Source organism: Symphalangus syndactylus, chromosome 15 (assembly GCF_028878055.3).
Source record: "Symphalangus syndactylus isolate Jambi chromosome 15, NHGRI_mSymSyn1-v2.1_pri, whole genome shotgun sequence".
Taxonomy (NCBI): Eukaryota; Metazoa; Chordata; class Mammalia; order Primates; family Hylobatidae; genus Symphalangus; species Symphalangus syndactylus.
This window is the reverse complement of record NC_072437.2, coordinates 93,331,679-93,353,267: the sequence shown is the minus strand read 5'-3', so window position 1 is coordinate 93,353,267 and position 21,589 is coordinate 93,331,679. Positions and strand designations below refer to the sequence as shown.

At 43.6% G+C, this 21,589-nt stretch overlaps 1 protein-coding gene across 4 annotated transcripts in view; it reads left to right on the top strand.

Annotated features, from left to right (window-relative positions):
* Window positions 1–21,589, top strand: part of FLT3 (fms related receptor tyrosine kinase 3) — a 100,529-nt gene that overhangs the window by 50,094 nt on the left and 28,846 nt on the right. For all 4 annotated transcript variants that reach the window (XM_055244380.2, XM_055244381.2, XM_055244382.2 and 1 more), the window contains 10 exons: window positions 2,217–2,344; window positions 2,665–2,804; window positions 2,902–3,055; window positions 3,996–4,164; window positions 15,585–15,688; window positions 16,833–16,941; window positions 17,207–17,385; window positions 18,508–18,614; window positions 18,701–18,833; window positions 18,924–19,028. In XM_055244380.2, coding sequence (XP_055100355.2) covers window positions 2,217–2,344; window positions 2,665–2,804; window positions 2,902–3,055; window positions 3,996–4,164; window positions 15,585–15,688; window positions 16,833–16,941; window positions 17,207–17,385; window positions 18,508–18,614; window positions 18,701–18,833; window positions 18,924–19,028 — 1,328 coding nt within the window. The remainder of the gene's footprint in view (window positions 1–2,216; window positions 2,345–2,664; window positions 2,805–2,901; window positions 3,056–3,995; window positions 4,165–15,584; window positions 15,689–16,832; window positions 16,942–17,206; window positions 17,386–18,507; window positions 18,615–18,700; window positions 18,834–18,923; window positions 19,029–21,589) is intronic.

The window sequence follows — 21,589 nt, the reverse complement described above, 5'->3', positions numbered from 1 at the left end:
GCTTCTTAAAGTTAAAAAATGGCCAGTATAGGGCCAGGTGAAGTGGCTCATGCCTGTAATCCCAGCATTTCGGGAGGCCAAGGTGGGCAGATCACTTGAGGTCAGGAGTTTGAGACCAGCCTGGCCAACATGGTGAAACCCTGTCTCTACTAAAAATACAAAAAATTAACTGGGTGTGGTGGCGGGCACCTATAATACCAGCTACTCTGGAGGCTGAGGCAGGAGAATCTCTCGAACCCAGGAGGCAGGGGTTGTGGTGAGCCGAGATCATGCCATTGCACTCCAGCCTGGGCAACAAGAGTGAAACTCCGTCTCAAAAAAATATATAAATAAATAAAATAAAATAAATAAATAATACAGAATGGCCAATGTGGGCTTCACAGGGAGGACAAGGATTTTTTCGGTAAGGGGCTTTTTGGAACCCCATAAATCAACTGCAGGGCCCTTCCTGGGCATCATGCTACACAAGTAAAAGTCCCTCTACGTTCCAGGGTTGTTGGCTCCCTGGGCATCTGGTTGGGGCAAAAAGAAAGATACTGATTTTAAAGTATAATTATCTTATAAGTAAGAAATTCTAGGCTGGGCGCGGTGGCTCATGTCTGTAATCCCAGCACTTTGGGAGGCAGGGACCGGCGGATCATGAGGTCAGGAGATCGAGACCATCCTGGCTAACATGGTGAAACCCCATCTCTACTAAAAATACAAAAAAAATTAGCCGGGTGTGGTGGCGGGCGCCTGTAGTCCCAGCTACTCAGGAGGCTGAGGCAGGAGAATGGCGTGAATCCTGGAGGCAGAGCTTGCAGTGAGCCGAGATCACGCCACTGCACTCCAGCCTGGGTGACAGAGCGAGACTCCATCTCAAAAAAAAAAAAAAAAAAAGAAAGAAAGAAATTATAGGCCGGGCGCAGTGGCTCATACCTGTAATCCCAGCGCTTTGGGAGGCCAAGGCAGGCGGATCACCTGAGGTTGGGGGTTCAAGACCAGCCTGACCAACATGGTCAAACCCCGTCTCTACTAAAAATACAAAAATTAGCCAGGTGTGGTGGCGGGCATCTGTAATCTCAGCTACTCAGGAGGCTGAGGAAGGAGAATCGCTTGAACCTGGGAGGTGGAGGTTGCAGTGACCCGAGATCACGCCATTGCACTCCAGCCTGGGTGACAGAGCGAGACTCCATCTAAAAAAAAAAAAAAAGAAAAGAAAGGAAGAAAGAAATTCCTTGTGACTAAATGTTTAACTTCTGATTATCCTGTTTGTTCTGGAAAAGCAGTCTAATATGATTGTTTAAAGATATAGAATCTAGAGCCAGATAGCCTGGGTTTGAACCCTAGTTTGCTTAGCAGCTGTGTGGCCTTGGACAAGTTACTTACTCTCTGTGCCTCATCAGAAGAATGCGGATGACAACAAATACTTATAGGATTGCTATGCTGATTAAATGAATTGATATATGTAAAGCACATAGAACAGTGCCTAGCCAATAGTAAGTATGGTACAAATGTTTACGTAGTTTTTCATATATGCCAAAGCTAAGTTCTCACAAAGTAAAAATTCATGCAGTTGGAACTAATTAAAATTTACTAAACAACTTTTTTTAAAAAAAAATAGGACCAAATAGAAGGAGAAAAAGTACCAAATACTTTGTTCCAAAGTGGTACAAAAGTTCGCTTTCTGCTGAGGCAGGGAGAGGGGTTTTGCTCTGTCGAATACCTGGGAGTCTTGACTGACTTCCCTTGTGGATGACACCTTGGCCCTTCTCCGTTCCTATGGGAACTCGGGTGACTTTTGAAACTTTAGCTTCCCCCTCCCTTACTGCGTCCCAAAAGGATGCTTACCTTGCTAAACTTCATGAAAGCCCAATCATGCTTTTTCTCTTCTCTCTTTCTTCTCTTTTTTTCCTTTATCTCTTTCTCATTTTTCTTCCCTTTCTTTCCCTGTCTTTAAACAACGGCAACAAAGAGATCACCAAACATGAACAATTTTAAACTGTTTTATTATGTAATTCTCCTTAGTGTTATTCTAATTCATTGAGATAATGAGTAACTAGCTAGCTCCCTTCTGAGCTCTTAGCTGAAACCACAGATATGGGCTTGTTTACCTTTTGACCTTTTGTTTACCATTTGACCCTTAAAACTGGCTCTAGAACTTTGTTCTCCTCTTGAGCATTCATTTGTAATTTTAAAACTTGTTTAGCCAAACGGTACTTCTTTTCTAATTGCAGCTGTAAAGAAGAAAGTCCAGCTGTTGTTAAAAAGGAGGAAAAAGTGCTTCGTGAGTTATTTGGGACAGACATAAGGTGTTGTGCCAGAAATGAACTGGGCAGGGAATGCACCAGGCTGTTCACAATAGGTAACACTATAATATCACGCACTTTCATTTTCAGTGGCCAGTTCTTAGCAACTATCAGGGACTAACAGTAACTGCGTAGGTGATCATTCAACTTCAGAAATCCTGTCATTCCTTCAGGCCACAGTAAATGGAATATTATGGATTCTGTAAATGCCGATTTCTTCATAAAAGAGGAGTCAGTCTCTAAAAGCTTCTTTTATTAATGTGGTTAGTAATATTTGAGATGATGCTAAAGTCTTTGTTCAGAATGTTCAGGATATCATTTGTGATGTGTCAAAAATCACTTTTTTTTTCTCACTTGGGATGTTTTCGTCTCCTAGATCTAAATCAAACTCCTCAGACCACATTGCCACAATTATTTCTTAAAGTAGGAGAACCCTTATGGATAAGGTGCAAAGCTGTTCATGTGAACCATGGATTTGGGCTCACCTGGGAATTAGAAAACAAAGCACTCGAGGAGGTAATAGGACAAGTTTGTATTCTGAAAATGCAGGAACAATTAACTAATAGTCCGGATTGAAAACATTAAATGCAAACTCTGTTTTATTAAAACCTAGGGCAACTACTTTGAGATGAGTACCTATTCAACAAACAGAACTATGATACGGATTCTGTTTGCTTTTGTATCATCAGTGGCAAGAAACGACACCGGATACTACACTTGTTCCTCTTCAAAGCATCCCAGTCAATCAGCTTTGGTTACCATCGTAGGTAATGCAGGCTGCTCACACAATCTTTATTCCTATTTTTAGTTGCTTTAGTGTGGAATGTGAGGTATGTGGTACAAATTCTGATTTCAATATAATGCTACTATCAAACACTAAGAAAGAAACTGAGTTAGAATAGCTTTGCAAAGATAATCTGCCCACCCTCTTCCTTTTCCCATTAAACCAGGCCCGCTTGAATGCCACTGTCTTTGCACATAACACATTGTAATATGACCATCTGTTTGTGTACTTTGATCCTCCAGTAGACTGTAAGTTTCTTAAGGACAAGGACAACTCATTCTATCCTTGTAGTTCCAGAACCTGACACAGAGCCTGACACAAAATAGACAATAAATACTAGTTCTAAGAACCAACTAACCGCACTGTTAGGGCAGTGAGCACTGAGAGACAGTACAAGCCCTTAGATGCACTGAAATTTTGGTGGGGTATGTAGGATCTGAAAATAACCACAATTCAATAATCTCAGATTAGGGTACAGCGTTCAGCCATAATGAAAATGCTAAGAAATATAGTGATGCTCTTAGCAGATTAATAAGGAAGTGTTCCATAAGGCAACCTCGTGAATATTGCTAGCCACATTGCTCTTTTATTTGTGCCTTGAGTTTATTTTCCTCTCTCTCATCGATGAAAGAGTGGTGCTGGCTGAGAGCAGGGGCCAGACAGTCAATTGTCTACATCCCATTCTTTTTCTTTCCTTCTTTCTTTTTTTAAACATTTCTTAACTTCGAAAGATGATGAGCTCAGGCTTAGAACTAGGGATAGGACTCCTGGGTTTTCACTTGGATTATCCAACCTGACCTGCAGCATGCCAACACCTGAGTTTTCCTGTGTTAAACTGATGAATACAAGTTTATTTTATCTTCTCAATACGTTTCCAGATGAATATTATTAACTAACTCATAAATGCCTATTTTTTCTTACAGAAAAGGGATTTATAAATGCTACCAATTCAAGTGAAGATTATGAAATTGACCAATATGAAGAGTTTTGTTTTTCTGTCAGGTTTAAAGCCTACCCACAAATCAGATGTACGTGGACCTTCTCTCGAAAATCATTTCCTTGTGAGCAAAAGGGTCTCGATGACGGATACAGGTGAGACCACAAAGGACTCTAAGATATCAGTTTTAGCATAATTCTCCTTGCTTGTTGCCCTTGAGTAGGACAGTTTTATACTTATGGAAGCAAATTCACTTATTATGAGTTTAACTATTATTGAGTTGGAATTGGAGATAAGAAAACAATAAGCAGATGTGAGGATACAGTAGCAGTCTTACCATTCCTTTAGATAATATAACCTGCTGCATGAAAACAGAAAGAACCATATTAGTCTGGTCTAGTTTGAGTCTGGCTCTCTGGCATTTTCTGAGTCACAAGGTAGTTTTTACTTCCTGTTTGAGAGTGCGGTGTATAGTACACTGAGTGTCCCCTAAAATATTTGCAGATGATTGAGGAAGTAAAACTCCTTAAAAACAGAAAAACATTACTCATAGGTGTATTGATTTAAATTTTCAAAAAATACATGCAGAAATAGCCCAATAGTAAGTGCTGAAGGAAAATGTTGTTTTCCTCGGGATTTGTATGAGAAACTATGCAAGATTCTTTTTTTTAAGAAAAAACAATTTTTCTTTTCTTTTTCTTTTTTTTTTTTTTTTTTGAGATGAGGTCTCACTCTGTCACCTAGGCTATAGCGCAGTGGTGCAATACTGGCTCACTGCAACCTCCACCTCCCAGGCTCAAGTGATCCTCCCACCTCAGGCTCCCAAGTAGCTAGGACCACAGGTGCACACCACCATGCCTGACTAATTTTTTGTATTTTTGGTAGAGACAGGGTTTTGCCATGTTGCACAGGCTGGTCTCGGACTCTTGAGCTCAGGAGATTCACACTACCTGGGCCTCCCAAAGTGCTGGGATTACAGGCGTGAGCCACCGCACCCAGCCGAAAGATTCTCTTGTGGGAGGAATTCTCCATTCCTTCTTTGGAAAACAAAAAACAACTTTCCCCTATATCTTCTATAGTTATGACATCTCTTGTCTCTTTAATGCTATGGAACATGGTTTTGGACTAGACTATGAGACACTGAGACCCACATGTTATCTTTCAAACAAGTCAATGGACTAGAATAAATCATCCTTTCTCAGCATGTGGTCTGTTGAACAACTATATAAGAATCATCTGAACAACTGTTTAAAATGTGGATTCCTGGCTCCCATTCCAGACATGCTGACTCAAAACTGGGGCAAAACGCTCAGACTCTGCTTTTTTAATGAGAACCTTTGGTGATTCCTATCACAGGTCTAGATCTGTGCTGTCCAGTACAGTAGCCACCAGCCACATGTGGCTATTGAGAGCTTGAAATGTGTCTGGTCCAAATTGAGATGTACTCTAATTGTAAAATACACACTAGATTTTGAAGACTTAGTATGAAAAAAAGAATGTAAAATATATTATTAATAATTTTTATATTGGCTGGGCTCAGTGGGGCACACCTATAATCCCAGCAGTTTGTGAAGCCAAGGCAGGTGGATCGCTTGCTCCTAGGAGTTTGAGACCAGCCTGGATAGCATGGCAAAATCCCATCTCTACAAAAAAATACAAAAATGAGTTGAGTGTGGTGGTGTACACCTTTAGTCCCAGCTACTTGGGAGGCTGAGGTTGGAGGATTGATTGAGCCCAGGTGGTCGAGGCTGCAATAGCTGTGATCACGCCATCACACTCCAGCCTGGATGACAGAGCAAGACCTTGCCTCAAAAAGAAAAAAATAATAATAAAATTAAAACAATTTTTATATTAATTATGTATTAAAATGATAGTATTTTGGATATATTGCATTCAATGAAATCTGTTATTAAACTTAATTTTACCTGCTTCCTTTTACTTTATACAGTCAACAGAATTTGTAAATGATGTACAAGGCTTGCAGTTCTGACTCACATTCTATTTCATTGGATAGCCCTGTTCTAGATGAAGAGCAGGAGTTCTTTTCACCTTGATTCTGCTAAGTGTTTGTTTCATGATTATTGTGTTACTCTTTATACCTAAAGTGGATTTGTACTAAAAGTCCCTTGTTGGGACTTTTACAATCTCAATGCAGGGTTTGCATGGAGTTGTCTACCATCTCTTACTGAAACCCCCCAGTGTTCAGAGCATTCGTTTTTAAGGTAATTAAGAATGCAGACTGGTCTGGGAGCTGACTGAAACACACTCCCCCAAACTCAGGGTTTGTCAACACTGGCACTGCTGGCATGTTGAGCTGGATAATTCTTTGTTGTGAAGGACTGTCCCGTGCATTGTAGGATACTTTTCAGCATCCCTGGCCTCCTCCCACTGGATGCCAGGAGCACATTCCCTTTTCCCAGTGTGACAACCAAAAATATCTCCAGACACTGTCAAATTGAGAAAAATAACCCCTGGCATTTTTTTTTGAGAACCATTGCCTTAGAGGCATCACTCTACGGTCGTCATAAGCTATTATTCAGAAACATCAAGCTTTTTTTTTTTTTTTTTTTTTGAGACAGTGTCTCATTCTGTTGCCCAGACTGAAGTGCAGTGATACGATCTTGGCTCACTGCAAGCTCCTGGGTTCAAGCAATTCTCCTGCCTCAGCCTCCTAAGTAGCTGGGATTTTAGGTGCACGCCACCATGCCCAGCTAATTTTTTTGTATTTTTAATAGAGACGGGGTTTCTTAATGTTGGCCAGGCTGGTCTCGAACTCCTGACCTCAAGTGATCCAACCGCCTCGGCCTCCCAAAGTGCTGGGATTACAGGCGTGAGCCACCGCGCCTGGCCCATCAAGCTTGTAAATGTAGAAGGTTGGGGAGTCAGCCCCTCTTTGCCCTAGTTGACTTGATTACCACTTGGCCTGTGTTCAGAAGGAAATCAGCATATCACTGTCCCCTCTCTCCTTTGTATCCAATCCCCATGTTAGATAAGCTCTTAGCGTTATGGGAATCTCTTCTGAACCTGATTCAAAGAGATAAGGGGTCAATTCAATTTAGTTCAACAAATATTACTTTAATATCCTGTTGATGGGTGTGATGCTGTGAAGGGCTGCAAGAGTGAATAAGGTAATGCTACTTTCCCTCTCCCCCCAGAATGTACACACATTGCTACTGTGCTGGTGATATCTGGTATAACCTTTTGAGATTTTACAGAATTGCCAATTGGGGAGCATGTCACTGACATATGGGTCATGGGCCAGTGTAGTGGGCTGCTTCATGTAATTTCATTCCATGGCCACAATCCATACCCATGACCCCAGGTTGTTATCCTATAGAGGTAGCCAAATGAATAAATTAGGCGAGCTCCTGGCTCCTATAGCGTTTTGTACCTCACTCATTCCTACTTATCTGGCAACAGATAAGTATATATGTCACATCTCACCAGGGAGTTTATAAACTCTAAGAATAGGTGTGCTGCCATATTTCTCTCTCTTTGTACAATGCCTTGTTCAGTAAGTGTGTTTAATAAATGAATGAATTCATCATCATATCTGGAATGCAACTCACAGTGCAGTTTGGGCCAAAGATGAGTCAACAGCATCCTCTTCACTACAAGGACCATGCACATGGTTCTTAGCACAACACCGAATTCTCAGTGTTTATTGTATTTGAAAGTTCTTGAAGAGCTACAATGTTTGTGCTAATAATGTGCATTGTTGGTCCTGATAATGTACCAGGTGTTATGGGCCGCTGACGACACACAGCAAAGGAAAGATGGGCCCTCCTTCTTCATGAGAAAACATGCTCAAAGTACTGAACAAGAAATGAACAACACAAAATTTGAACACACTTCTGAGTGCTCTAAATGTCTTTTTCTCTCCACATGAGGCTCTATGTTGAGATGGGGATGGAGGACTAGACTATAGTCAGGGGTCATTTCCACTTTTCTTTCTTTCTTTCTTTCTTTCTTTCTTTCTTTCTTTCTTTCTTTCTTTCTCTTTCTTTCTTTCTTTCTTTCTTTCTTTCTTTCTTTCTTTCTTTCTTTCTTTCTTTCTCTCTCTCTCTTTATTCATTTATTTCTTTTTTTTTTGAGGCAGAGTCTCACTTTGTCACCCAGGCTGGAGTGCAGTGGCATGATCTTGGCTCACTGCAACCTCCATCTCCCGGGTTCAAGTGATTCTTCTGCCTCAGCCTTCCTAGTAGCTGAGATTACAGGCATGCACCACCCTGCCCAGCTATTTTTTTGTATTTTTAGTAGAGACGGGGTTTCGCCATGTTGGCCTGGCTGGTCTCGAACTCCTGACCTTAAATGATACGCCCACCTTGGCCTCCCAAAGTGCTGGGATTACAGGCATGAATCACCGCACCTGGCCCTTCTTTCTGCTTTTTTTTTTTGAGGCGGAGTCTCCCTCTGTCACCCAGGCTAGAGTGCAGTGGCGCAATCTTGGCTTACTGCAGCCTCCTCCTCCCGGCAGAGGTGATTAAGTGATTCTCCTCCTGGTGGAAGTGATTAAGTGATTCTCCTGCCTCAGCCTCTCGAGTAGCTGGGATTACAGGCATGCACCACCACACCCGGCTAATTTTTGTATTTTTAGTAGAGACGGGGTTTCACCATCTTGGCCAGGCTGGTCTCGAACTCCTGACATCGTGATCTGCCCGCCTCGGCCTCCCAAAGTGCTGGGATTACAGCCATGAGCCACCTTTCCTGGCTTCTTTTTGCTTTTTAGAGTCAGGGTCTCACTATGTTGCCCAGGTTGGATTCTAACTCCTGGGCTCAAGTGATCCTGCCTCCTCAGCCTCTTGAGTAGCTGCAACTTGGCATGTGCCACTGCACCTGTCTGTCCTTTTGACTTTTTATTATAGAAAGTTTCAAATTTACTAATAAGTTGAAATAATAGTGCATGAGCATTCTTTACCTACCACCTAGATTCAACAATTTAATTGAACCGAATTTGGTTTGTGAAGTACAGTATTTTAGTCATGTATCAAGATTTTATAGGCAAAGTGATACAATTTTTAAAACATCTGTTACTGAAAGGCCCCTGTAATAACACTACCCCTGAAAAAACTTTGGTGTGGTCATGGTATGTGCACCAGAAATCTCTCGGCTTCCCCACTTTCACGGCTTCATTTCTCCAATTTACTTCCTCAAATATTACGCCAAAGTTTACTAGGGCTTGCCTTTATATGTTTACATTTTATTAAATTATAACTTTCTAGCTGTCCTGGTGTCCTGGTCCTGATAAAGATTTCCAGGATATTTCACCCATTAGTTTGTATAATTTCCTATCTCTACAGACTTAATTACAAATTCCAAATCTACCTTAGCTTTTTCCACTTTTATGGGGAGAAAAAAAAGGAATGGGACTGTTGTAATTACTTAGTAACCTCTTCTGAAACCTTCTCCTTAGCCTTGCCTAAGCCTGATGTTTTCCTTTTTCCTGGAATATTTAACTTTCCAACTCTGTGAATCTAAGTTTTGCCCACAGTAGGCACTAACCGAGTGCTTATGGGGTAAACAGCCGTGTGGTGGTGGTTTGGGTTCTGGGTGGTGAGCCAGGGTCCTGCTCAGAAGAACCACAAACTGAAAAGCAGGCTGTCACATACAGTGAGTGACACACAGTTACAGAAGATTATGGAACCTGGGAGAGGAGTGGTTTTTTTTTTTTTTTTTTTTTTTTTTTTCCTATTTTCTGAAGGAGTTGAGCCTTGAGCATGGACAGAAAGGAGGGAAAATGAGAGAAAAGTTTGAGTCGAGTGAAATACCAGCAGCTCCTACCTAAATCCTGTTCCCATTCACTTCTGCAGTTTGAGACAGCATTCCTGGCTGCAGGTCTTCCCAAGACCCCACTCAGCTGTAAGTTATTAACCACATCTTATGAAGCCATTCTGTGAGAATAAAAGATCCTTCTTTGAGCTCTTACCATGTGCGAAATCCTATAGGTGTATTACCTCATTTAACCCTCATAATCCCATTTTATGAAATGTGGAAATTGAGGCTAAATTACTTGCCCAATCACAGAAGGCAAAGCCAATACCTTTTATTCATTCTTTTTTTCTGAAATTGCCTTAAAAAAAAAACACCATAATTCCACCTCCAGAGATAACATTGCAGACTTTTTCTATGTAGCCACCATGATAGAAACATACAATATGGGTCTTTATATAAACATGAAATAATGTACCATTTGTAATCTGATTTTTTACTTAAAATATATCACGAGTATCTTTCTATACTAATAAGTATGTTGTTATATCTACGTTATTGTTTTAATGGCTGCATTGTATTCCACTTTTTAGAAATTTTTATTTTAACTAACTCCTGTTGATGGGCATCAACTTTACTTTTTTTCCTTTCTCTTTCTTTGACATTTTTATTTTTTTATTTTTTATTTTTATTTATTTATTATTATTATTATTTTGGACGGAGGCTTGCCTTGTCACCCATGCTGGAGTGCAATGGTGCGATCTCGGCTCACTGCAACCTCCACCTCAAGCGATTCTCCTGCCTCAGCCTCCCGAGTAGCTGGGATTACAGGCGCATGCCACCGTGCCTGGCTAATTTTTTGTATCTTTAGTAGAGACGGAGTTTCACCATGTTGGCCAGGCTGGTCTCAAACTCCTGACCTCAAGTGATCCTCCTCCTTCAGCCTCCCAAAGTGCTGGGATTGCAGGCGTGAGCCATCGTTCCCAGCCAAGAAACCCCTTTTCTTAGTTGTAATGAGAACGCATCTTCTTAGACACCGAGGTATTGTTTTACTGTAAACTCAAATGTCCTGACCTCGGTCTCCTGCCGGCTGGCCATTTGTAGAAAACCCCTAGGCGAAAGAGGAAGCTTTGCATCTCCCAATCAGCCTAATTGGTTAGTCCCCTTGGAATTCCCATGGGGTCAGGACTCCGTTGTCATTGTTTCCAGGGTTAACTGTCATAAGCATGAGGAAAGGCAGTTTAAAGCCATTTGGATATTCAATTTTGTGTTCCTGCTATTTATGTGACCAATTTCCTACTTGGAGTTTGTTCAGAAGAGTGAAAAATATTTCAAGTGCTATCTCTTCTAAACGGTGGCAAACCACACTCTATTAAGACAGCACAGAAGACTGAGGAAGAAAAATGTTTACGAAACATTTCGCTTTGGTCTGCCTCATGATGAGTAATTGTACTGGTCATTTCTTTTTCCACTGAATTGACTGATGTCTCTGACGTGGCCCCTGGTGAGCCTCACTGGCTTTATTACCTCCTCTCTTCTCCTTTTTCAGGGTCTTTGGCCATTGTCCAGAGAGAATTACACTTTCCCTCTTAGAAGCTCACTCCTTTCTTCTCTTGGGCCACTTCCACGCCAGCCTCTTCCACACTGCCTTCCTGGGGTTGGGCACTGGCGTGGAGCTCTGTTTCCTCTTCTCCTCCCTAGGGTTGTAATCTGGCTTTCCCCCGATCTTTCTATTGTTTCCACTTCACCAGTGGTTTCCTCCTTGTTGTCCAGAAATAGGTCGGAATAAGAAATTCCCCTTTTTGACTTCTTCAGCCTTCTTGTTAACAAAGCAAAACAAGGTTAAACACCTTATTCAATGCTCAGCATTTTTTTTTTTTTTTGAGTCTGGGTTTTGCTCTGTTGCCCAGGCTGGAGTACAGTGGCTCCAGCGATTCCCCTACCTTGGCCTCCCAAGTAGCTGGGACCACAGGTGTGTGCCATCGCACCCAGCTAATTAAAAAAAAAAAATCTGTAGAGACAAGGTCTTGCCATGTTGCCCAGGCTGATCTCGAACTCCTGGGCTCAGGTATTTCACCCTCCTCTCAGAGTGCTGGGATTACAGATGTGAACCCCTGCACCTGCCCAAAGGTTAACTTTTAACTGCCTGAAACTTTCGATAGGTCAGAGAGATGAATTCTCTTGTTCACAATACACAGTCAGAATTACCTTGACTTACGAGTTCAGGGCACAGAATATTGGTGTCACACAAACGTGGGCTCATAAGCTGCAATTACGCAGTGGCGTTTTGTGGATTTTTTTTGTAGAGATGGGATCTCACTAGGTTGCCAAGGCTGGTCTCAAACTTCTGGCCTCAGGCAGTCCACCCATCTCAGCCTCCCGAAGTGTTGGGATTACAGGCATGTTTTGAGTCTTGGGGACCAACTGGGATTCTTTTCTCCCCTTTATCTTCTGTATCCAGTCCAGCCCCTGCCATTTCTTTTTTCTGGTGCCTCTTGGGTTTGCTCTTTTCTCTCCTTTCCCATTCTCCTCCGTTAAACAACACTCCTCTTGTCATGCTCCGAAACCTCAAATCTAAACTTTTACTTCTCCTATCACAAAAACTTCCCACACTCTGACTGCTTATTACCCCTCTACCTTCACCACCAAATTGTAAATTCTGTGAGAACAGAAACCCAATTTTTTGAATTTGCTGTTGTGTCCTCAATTTCCGTCACAAACAGGTTCTAACATTGACAGTTGAATGAAGGAACGAATGAATGAGTTCTTGGATTGCTACAACTGCCTTTAAACTTCCAGTAAACTTTTGCTGCCATCAGCAGGTGAATATAAAACACTCTTCATAGGCCAAGGCATCGTGACTCATACCTGTTATCCCAGCACTTTGGGAGGCGGAGGTGGGAGGATGGCTTGAGGTCGGGAGTTTGAGACCAGCCTGGGCAACATAGTGAGACCCATCTCTACAGAAAAATTACATAAAATAAAATAAAATAAAGGCTAGGCGCAGTGGCTCATGCCTGTAATCCCAGCACTTTTGGAGGCCAAGGAGAGAGGATCACATGAGGTCAGGAATTCAAGACAAGCCTGGCCAACATGGAGAACCCTGTCTCTTTGAAAAATATAAAAATTAGCCGGCCATGGTGGCGTGTGCCTGTAATCCCAGCTACTTGGGAGGCTGAGGCAGGAGAATCACTTGAACCCAGGAGGTGGAGGTTGCAGTGAGCCAAGATCACGCCACTGAACTCCAGCCTGGGTGACAGAGTGAGACTCCATCTCAAAAAAAAAAAAAGTTTTATTGCAGTGCTCGGGGCAGTAAGCATTGTTGTAGAAAATAAGTAATTTGTATTTTAAAAATGTATAATTCATCCCAGCACTTTGGGAGGCTGAGGTGGGTGGATTACTAGGTCAAGAGATCAAGATCATCCTGGCCAACATGGTGAAACCCTGTCTCTACTAAAAACACAAAAAATTAGCCGGGTGCGGTGGTGGGCACCTGTAATCCCAGCTACTCAGGAGGCTGAGGCAGGAGAATCGCTTGAACTCAGGGGGCAGAGGTTGCAATAAGCCCGAGATCGTGCCACTGCACTCCAACCTGGGTGACAGAGTGAGACTCCGTATCAATAAATAAACAAAATAAGTAAATAAAATACTGTTCATGATATTCTGCTCCCGTGAGAGGCTCGCCGTTCCTCGTCACTGCGGCCCTATGACTTCCCATCTGGCGCTTTCAGTCGCTGCTTTGTCTCCTCCTTGGATGCCTTTTCTTTTGTCCTCTCATTAAAACCAACTCATCCGTGAGGCTCCAGCTCGAGCTCTACCTCCTCTATGAAGCCCCAGACCTTTTCCCACCGACACAGACCTCTGCCTTCTTTGATCATCTGCTGGACTTCAGTTTAATGCTTTAACGATTCCACTTGTATGGGTCCTGTCTACCCACCCGGTTTAGGTATCTTTGAAGATAGGAGCTACCTACCTTTTAGGTCTTTTGCATCCTTCACACTCCTCATCTAAAGCTGCGTCCACTCTGACTCACCTTCCTAACCTGCCAGGCAGCATCTTTTTGTTTTTTAAACTTTAAGTAGGCTAGGCCGGGCGTAGTGGCTCACACCTGTAATCCCAGAGCTTTGGGAGTCTGAGGCGGGTGGATCACGAGGTCAGGAGATCGAAACCATCCTGGCTAACACGGTGAAACGCCGTCTCTGCTAAAAAATATAAAAAATTAGCTGGGCATGGTGGCGGGTGCCTGTAGTCCTGCCTACTCCGGAGGCTGAGGCAGGAGAATGGCGTGAACCCGGGAGGCGGAGCTTGCAGTGAGCCGAGATCACGCCACTGCACTCCAGCCTGGGAGACACAGCAAGACTCCGTCTCAAGAGAAAAAAAAAAAAAAAAAAAACAACTTTAAGTAGGCTATGTGGAGGTCAAGTTAGATATCTTCGGAACAAGCCTTAGATTTCTTTTTCTGTTTTTTTTTTTTTTTTTTTTTTTTTTTTGAGACGGAGTCTCGCTCTGTCGCCCAGGCTGGGGTGCAGTGGCGCGATCTCGGCTCACTGCAAGCTCCGCCTCCCGGGTTCAAGCAATTCTCCTGCCTCAGCCTTTCCGAGTAGCTGGGACTACAGGTGCCCACCACCACGCCCAGCTAATTTTTTGTATTTTTAGTAGAGACGGGGTTTCACCATGGTGTCGATCTCCTGACCTCGTGATCCGCCCGCCTCAGCCTCCCAAAGTGCTGGGATTACAAGCGTGAGCCACCGCGCCTGGCCCTTTTTGTTTTAAGGGAATTTTTTTTCTTTTTCTCCAATTTTGTTACTGTGAGTGCATGAAGGCGTATTCAACAGCTCATTGCTCCACTGCCTCTCCTGCACCATCCAGCATCGCACTGCAGTATCCAGCAACCCACAGGCCTGCTGCGCCTGGTGGACAGTCCCCAAGATCAGGTTATCCGTGTCAAAATATTGAGTGGTTGATGAGTGCTCCAAGTAGGCACTAGAGCCTGCTGAGAGCACTCAGAGGTTTCTGCACAAGCTCAGTGGATTTGAGCCCTCATTGTTGTTCACTGCTGTGTAAGTCAAGGGTTGGTCATAGGTCCTGCCTTGGACTGTCATTTCAGGAAGCAGGGCAGCTACAGCAGCAGTCTCCAACGTTTTTGGCACCAGGGATCCATTTTGTGGAAGACAATTTTTCCATAGATTGGGGGTAGGGGGATGGTTTCGGGATGAAACTATTCCATCTCAGATCATCGGGGATTAGATTCTCTTAAGGAGCGCACAACCTAGATCCCTGGCGTGCGCAATTCACAGTAGGGTTTGCGCTCCTGTGAGAATCTAATCCCTCTGCTGATCTGACAGGAGGCGGTAAAGCTCTCTTGCCTGCTGCTCACTTCCTGCTGTGCGGCCGATTTCCTAACAGGCCTTGGACAGGTACCAGTCTGCGGCTGGGGGGTTGGGGACCTCTGAACTACAGGCTTCTCCACCTGCACGAGTTCTGGGAAGTCAGACTATCCAGAGCAAGAGGGGAAGGAACTTCCTTGTCTCACTGAGAATCTTTGGCCAATCCCAACTCTCAGTGGGCATATGACTCACATGGTGATCATCTTAAAATGCAGATTCTGAGTCAGTGATTTGAGATGGGACCTGAAATCTTGCAATTGTAACCAGCTCCCAGATGATACCGATGGCGATGTTGATGCTGCCTGCCTGTGGACCACACTTTGAGTTGCAAGGGTCTAGAATATGGACATCTCCTTTTCCAGTGAACTTTAGCAAGTGAGGAGCATTTCAAGGAAGACTTCTCCCATGCACACTGTCATTAGTTGCAGCATCTCCTGTAGCAATCGGGCTAAATCTGTCTTTAATTCTTTTTCAAACAGCATATCCAAGTTTTGCAATCATAAGCACCAGCCAGGAGAATATATATTCCATGCAGAAAATGATGATGCCCAATTTACCAAAATGTTCACGCTGAATATAAGAAGTAAGTTAAATTGCCAAGAATTTAATTTTTATTTTTTAATTCCTTAATTCTTTATTAGTCTTAACTAGGAAAATTTAAGTAATGGCTTAGAAGGGCTACTACAAAACTGTTTTTGTACGCTGAAGTGTTTTGAAATTTTACTCTCATATCTACTGGCATTGATCATATATCTTGTTTTTTTTATGTTATTTTGTTCAGTTTCATTTTTAAGACCGAGTCTCACTCTATCACGCAGGCTGGGGTGCCATGGCACATTCATAGATCCCTGTAGCTTCAAACTCCTGGGCTCAAGTGATCCTCCTAGCTAAGCCTCCTGAGTAGCTGGGACTACAGGCACGTGCCACTGTGCTCAGCTAATTTTAAAACCATTTTCGTAGAGAGGGGGCCTCCCTTTGTTGCCCAGATTGGTCTCAAACTCCCGGCCTTAAGGGATCCTCATACCTTGGCCTCCCAAAGTGCTAGGATTACAGGCGAGAGCCACTGCACCTGGCTATATATCTCTTTCTGTATGTATCCTCAGAAGCTGAAAGACTTATTTCACATTGTCTCTGAATACAAATTAGTGTTGTGACTTTATTGATTTTAGTATTTTGAAAGGTCATGTTAAGGAAAGGCTGAAAGTCATTTTATCTCTCATTTATTTGTTTTTAATAATTTTCATTTCTTTGGCTTATAAAACAATGAGAAGTCCAACTTCTCCTGAAGCTAATAATCATTTTAAGGCATGCAAACAGGTGGAGGTCTGTACCTCAGCTCTCTCCAGGGGGAGGCTGGCAATGGAAAAATGGCGTGTAGCAGAGAGGTTGCATGGCAAGGAGGTTGCATGGCAATGAGGAAAGAAGAAATTACCAGAGGTCTGGAGGCATCCTGAATGAGACATCCTCCCAGAAGCACAAACTGCCCTGGAGTAAATGGGTAGCGTGTACTGTAGGCAACTTTGAAACTATTTCCACAAAGTACCATATTCCATGAGCTTATTTTATTTTATTATTTTCAGAGACAGGGTCTTGCTGTGTTGCCCAGGCTGGTCTTGAACTGCTCGGCCCAAGTGATCCTCCCATCTTGGCTTCACAAAGTGTTGGTATTATAGGAGTGAACCGCTATGCCCAGCCAGTGAGCTTATTTCACACGTTCTTTTCTGTAGGGAAACCTCAAGTGCTCGCAGAAGCATCAGCAAGTCAGGCGTCCTGTTCCTCGGATGGATACCCGTTACCATCTTGGACCTGGAAGAAGTGTTCAGACAAGTCTCCCAAGTAATAAGGACATTGATGCCTCTTATAATGGAAGAACATAAAACTCTGTGACCTATTGACTCTTTCATGAATACAGTTTAAGAGGAAATGATGAAATATTTAAAATGCTAACCTTCTCAATCAACCATAATTCTCAATGGTCATAGATTGTTTCTGATAACTTATACTGGATGAATCTCTTTTAGAACTCGCTGCAGAAATCCTAACTTCCAATCTGGTGACAGCTCACCTGTCTAAATTCTTTGCCATTTTTTTTTTTTTTCAGCTGCACCGAAGAGATCACAGAAGGAGTCTGGAATAGAAAGGCTAACAGAAAAGTGTTTGGACAGTGGGTGTCGAGCAGTACTCTAAACATGAGTGAAGCCATGAAAGGGTTCCTGGTCAAGTGCTGTGCATACAATTCCCTTGGCACATCTTGTGAGACGATCCTTTTAAACTCTCCAGGTACAACAGTTGCTCTTGTAATATTCCACCATCAGGAATTCCCCACTAGAAGTTAGTCCCCATCGCTGACTTTTACTTGGGGAATTTTACAAGAGAGTATAGGGTCAGTGTGTGAGAAAAGGTTTCTTGAGTCAGGCAAGAATCCCCAGAGAGACTGTTTCGCAGGTTGGGGCGGAGTCCTTCCTGTGCCCTTGTGACTCATGTGTCACAGTGACCGGGAGAAGCAGAAACTCCCGGTGTGGTGAATCTGCATGGAAAGATCTAACTCTAGGGAAACAGATTTTGTCACTTGGAGTCTCTGTCATTTTCCCTTTTGATTAGCCTCCTTATTTGCCCTCAGCCTGCTGTTTTATAATTTTTGGTTTGCTTTTTAGAGCCCTCCTAAGTTAAACAATTCTGAAACCTGGCTGCCCACCCTAATAATTAGGATCACCAACCTCACAAAACTGACTTCTCCACTTTCATGTGCGACCTTCATAAAAGGGATATGCACTTCTTTTTTCTCTGACTTGTACATCCTGTAGGTTTAAATCCATGTTTTTGTTTGTTTGTTTGTTTGTTTTTTGTTTTTTGTTTTTTTGAGATGGAGTCTCGCTCTGTCACCCAGGCTGCAGTGCAGTGGCGTGATCTTGGCTCACTGTAACCTCTGCCTCCAGGATTCAAGCGATTTTCCTGCCTCAGCCTCCCGAGAAGCTGGGATTACAGGCACCTGCCACCACGCCCAGCTAATTTTTGTATTTTTTGTAGAGATGGGGTTTCACCGTGTTGCCTGGGCTGGTTTCTAATTCTTAGACTCAAGTGATCCTCCCACCTTGGCCTCCCAAAATGCTGGGACTACAGGCATGAGCCATCGTGCCTGGCCCAGATGTAATTCTTGTAACCCTAGTAAATGGTTTTAAAGAATGGATTCAGAATAATCTGCAATTTTCTAGGGAGGAAATGTGTCCTTTACAGGGACATTGCCTGATTGTCTGTGGGGAGTAGAGTATGTTTAGAGTGGTTGTGAGGACTGAAAATGATTATTACTGAAACAGGATGTGAGAGATTATAATGAGTTGTCCACTATTTATAATGTCACGCAGGAATTCTGTTTCATTGCTGAGTGACACTCTTTTGTTGCAGGCCCCTTCCCTTTCATCCAAGACAACATCTCATTCTATGCAACAATTGGTGTTTGTCTCCTCTTCATTGTCGTTTTAACCCTGCTAATTTGTCACAAGTACAAAAAGGTAAAAGCAAAGGTAAAAGTTCATTATTCTTTCCTCTATCTGCAGAACTGCCTATTCCTAACTGACTCATCATTTCATCTCTGAAGCAATTTAGGTATGAAAGCCAGCTACAGATGGTACAGGTGACCGGCTCCTCAGATAATGAGTACTTCTACGTTGATTTCAGAGAATATGAATATGATCTCAAATGGGAGTTTCCAAGAGAAAATTTAGAGTTTGGTAAGAATGGAATGTGCCAAATGTTTCTGCAGCATTTCTTTTCCATTGGAAAATCTTTAAAATGCACGTACTCACCATTTATCTTTGCAGGGAAGGTACTAGGATCAGGTGCTTTTGGAAAAGTGATGAACGCAACAGCTTATGGAATTAGCAAAACAGGAGTCTCAATCCAGGTTGCCGTCAAAATGCTGAAAGGTACAGTATAGTGGAAGGACAGCAACAAAGATGCACAAAAATGGGAGGCACAGTTTCCCACCCATGCCTTCTTCTCTTTTCCATCCTTTTAATAGTTACTGTTTGTCATGTTTCAAGGCTAAAAATGGAGTGGATTGGGGTGAGTGTGAACCCAGTCATGAATACAAAATTCAAGTCATAAATACAAAACTCCACCTCTTCTTCCACTTCTCTGTTTATTTTTATTTTTATTTTTATTTTTTTTTTGAGACAGGGTCTCACTCTGTCACCTAGGCTGGAGTGCAGTAGTATGATCATGGCTCACTGTAGCCTCCACTCCCTGGGCTCAGGCTCCTCAGCAGCTGGGGCTACAGGCACACACCACCACGCTCAGCTAATTTTTGTATTTTTGGTAGAGACGGGGTTTCACCATGTTGCCTAGGCGGATCTGGGACTCCTAAGCTCAGACTATCTGCCCGCCTCGGCCTCCCAAAGTGCTGGGATTACAGGCGTGAGCCACCGTGCCAGGCCTATTTAGTTTTTATAGGCTTTAATATTTGGGGATACAGTTGCCATAGGCAGAAGTTCTTTCTTACATTTGTGTTGTTGTTGTTTTGTTTTATTTTTAGAGACAGGATCTTGCTCTGTTGCCCAGGCTAGAGTGCTGTGATCATAGCTCACTGCAGCCTCGACCTCCTTGGTTCAAGTGATCCTGTCACCTCAGCCTCACAGGAGTGTGCCAAGACAATTGGCTAATTTTGTTTTTATTTTTTTGTAGAGATGGTGTCTCACCATATTGCCCAGGATGGTTGCAAACTCCTGGCTCAAGTGAGGCTGCCTTGGCCTCCTAAAGTGCTGGGATTACAGGTGTGGGTTGAAACAGACTCTAGGCAGGAGAGTAAATTGGGGCCCTTTGTATCGTCACTTCATTGCTCCATCCATTCTGATCTGGCATCCAGCCCCATTGCTGGCCTCACCGTTACCACTGCTGACCCAGCAAAAGCACCTCCAGCTGACTCTCTTGCTAAGGTCAACAGTGACCTCAAACCAAACCAAGTCTAATGGATATTTTTCAGTCTTCATTACTTGATTGTTCAGCATGAATTGATGCTGTTGACTCTTCTCTCCATCTAGAAGCTTTCTTTCTTTGGGTTTTTTGTCCCCATATTCTGGTTTTCCTCCCACCCCTCTGCTCTTCTCAGTCCTTTGTGGGCTCATCTTCTATCCAGCTTTTGTTGTTGTGGCTGATTTTGAAACACAGCCTTGCTCTGTTGCCCAGGCTGGAGTGCAGTGGTGTGATCTCAGCTCACTGCAACCTCCACTTCCCAGGCTCAAGCCATCCTCCCACTTCAGGCTCCTGAGTAGGGGGGACTACAGGCATGCACCACCATGCCTGGCTAATTTTTGTATTTTTGGTAGAGATGGGGCTTCGCCATGTTGCCAGGCTCCATCCAGCTTTTTATGGGGCATCCCTGTAGGCTTGCTCCTGGACCGCCTTGGGTTTTTGCTCCACACACTCAACACAGTCCATCCCCACTACGCCCATGATGTCCTTCCATACACCAAGGGCCCTCATGCTTGCATCTCCCTTCAGAGCTTCAGGTTCATATGTTAAATGTTTGGATGTCTCAAAGTTCCCTTTAACACAGTGTATGCAAGGTGAATTCCCCTAACCCTGGCCCTGCACCAGCAGTCCTCTCTGTGACTGGTAATGAATGCCAGTGAATAAATAACCACATTCTATATAGTTGGGCACACTAGAAACCCGTGACTTTTCCTTGACACCTTCCTCTTTCTAACACCCTGTGAGCTAATCCTATCAGGTTTCCGCTTAGTGTCTCTTGATTCCATCCTCGTCCCTCCCTCTCTATTACCACCACTCTAGTTCAGGGCTCTCTCCTGGACAAAAGCTTCCAAAGCAGGTTCCTGTATCCACTTTTGCCTCCCTTTGGCTTCTCCATGTTGAGGTCCAAGTGACAGTGATGAAAGGCTAAGCAGATCAGATGGCTTTCCTACTTCGCACTTCCTCCACCACCCGCATGGCTGGGCCGCTGCCGCCTCCCCACCTCTTGCTCCCAGCACCCCAGAGTGCTGGCCTTCTTTCAGTTCCCCCAGCACTGTCCTCCCACCCACTGTGGGGCCTTTGCACAAGTGGATCCTTCTGCTTCCCCTTCCCCTTTCATGTAGGTATCTCCCACTGCCCCCTCAGATCTCAGCTTAAACACCACTTCCTCTGTCTCACACCACAGACAATATTGAGGCCCTTGCAGTGTACGACGTTAGCTCTCTGCAGGCTTACCCTTGTAGAATCCATCACCTTTGTCACGACATTTTTAAATATCCAATTGCTGTTCCATCTGTCCAGTAGCCCCTGTGCCTCATGAGGGCAGGGTCTGTGTCTGTGGTGCTGTGCTCTCTCCTTTCTCAACCTTTGCCCACTCTTTCACAACCCTTGGCACTGTTCTCCTCCCCTTCCACCATGAGTCACCTGGGCCAGCTTCAGGACTCAGTTTAGACATTGAATGCTCCTTTCCCCACCCCTCCAAGGCTAAGGTAGCTATCCCTTTTGACCCTACAGTACC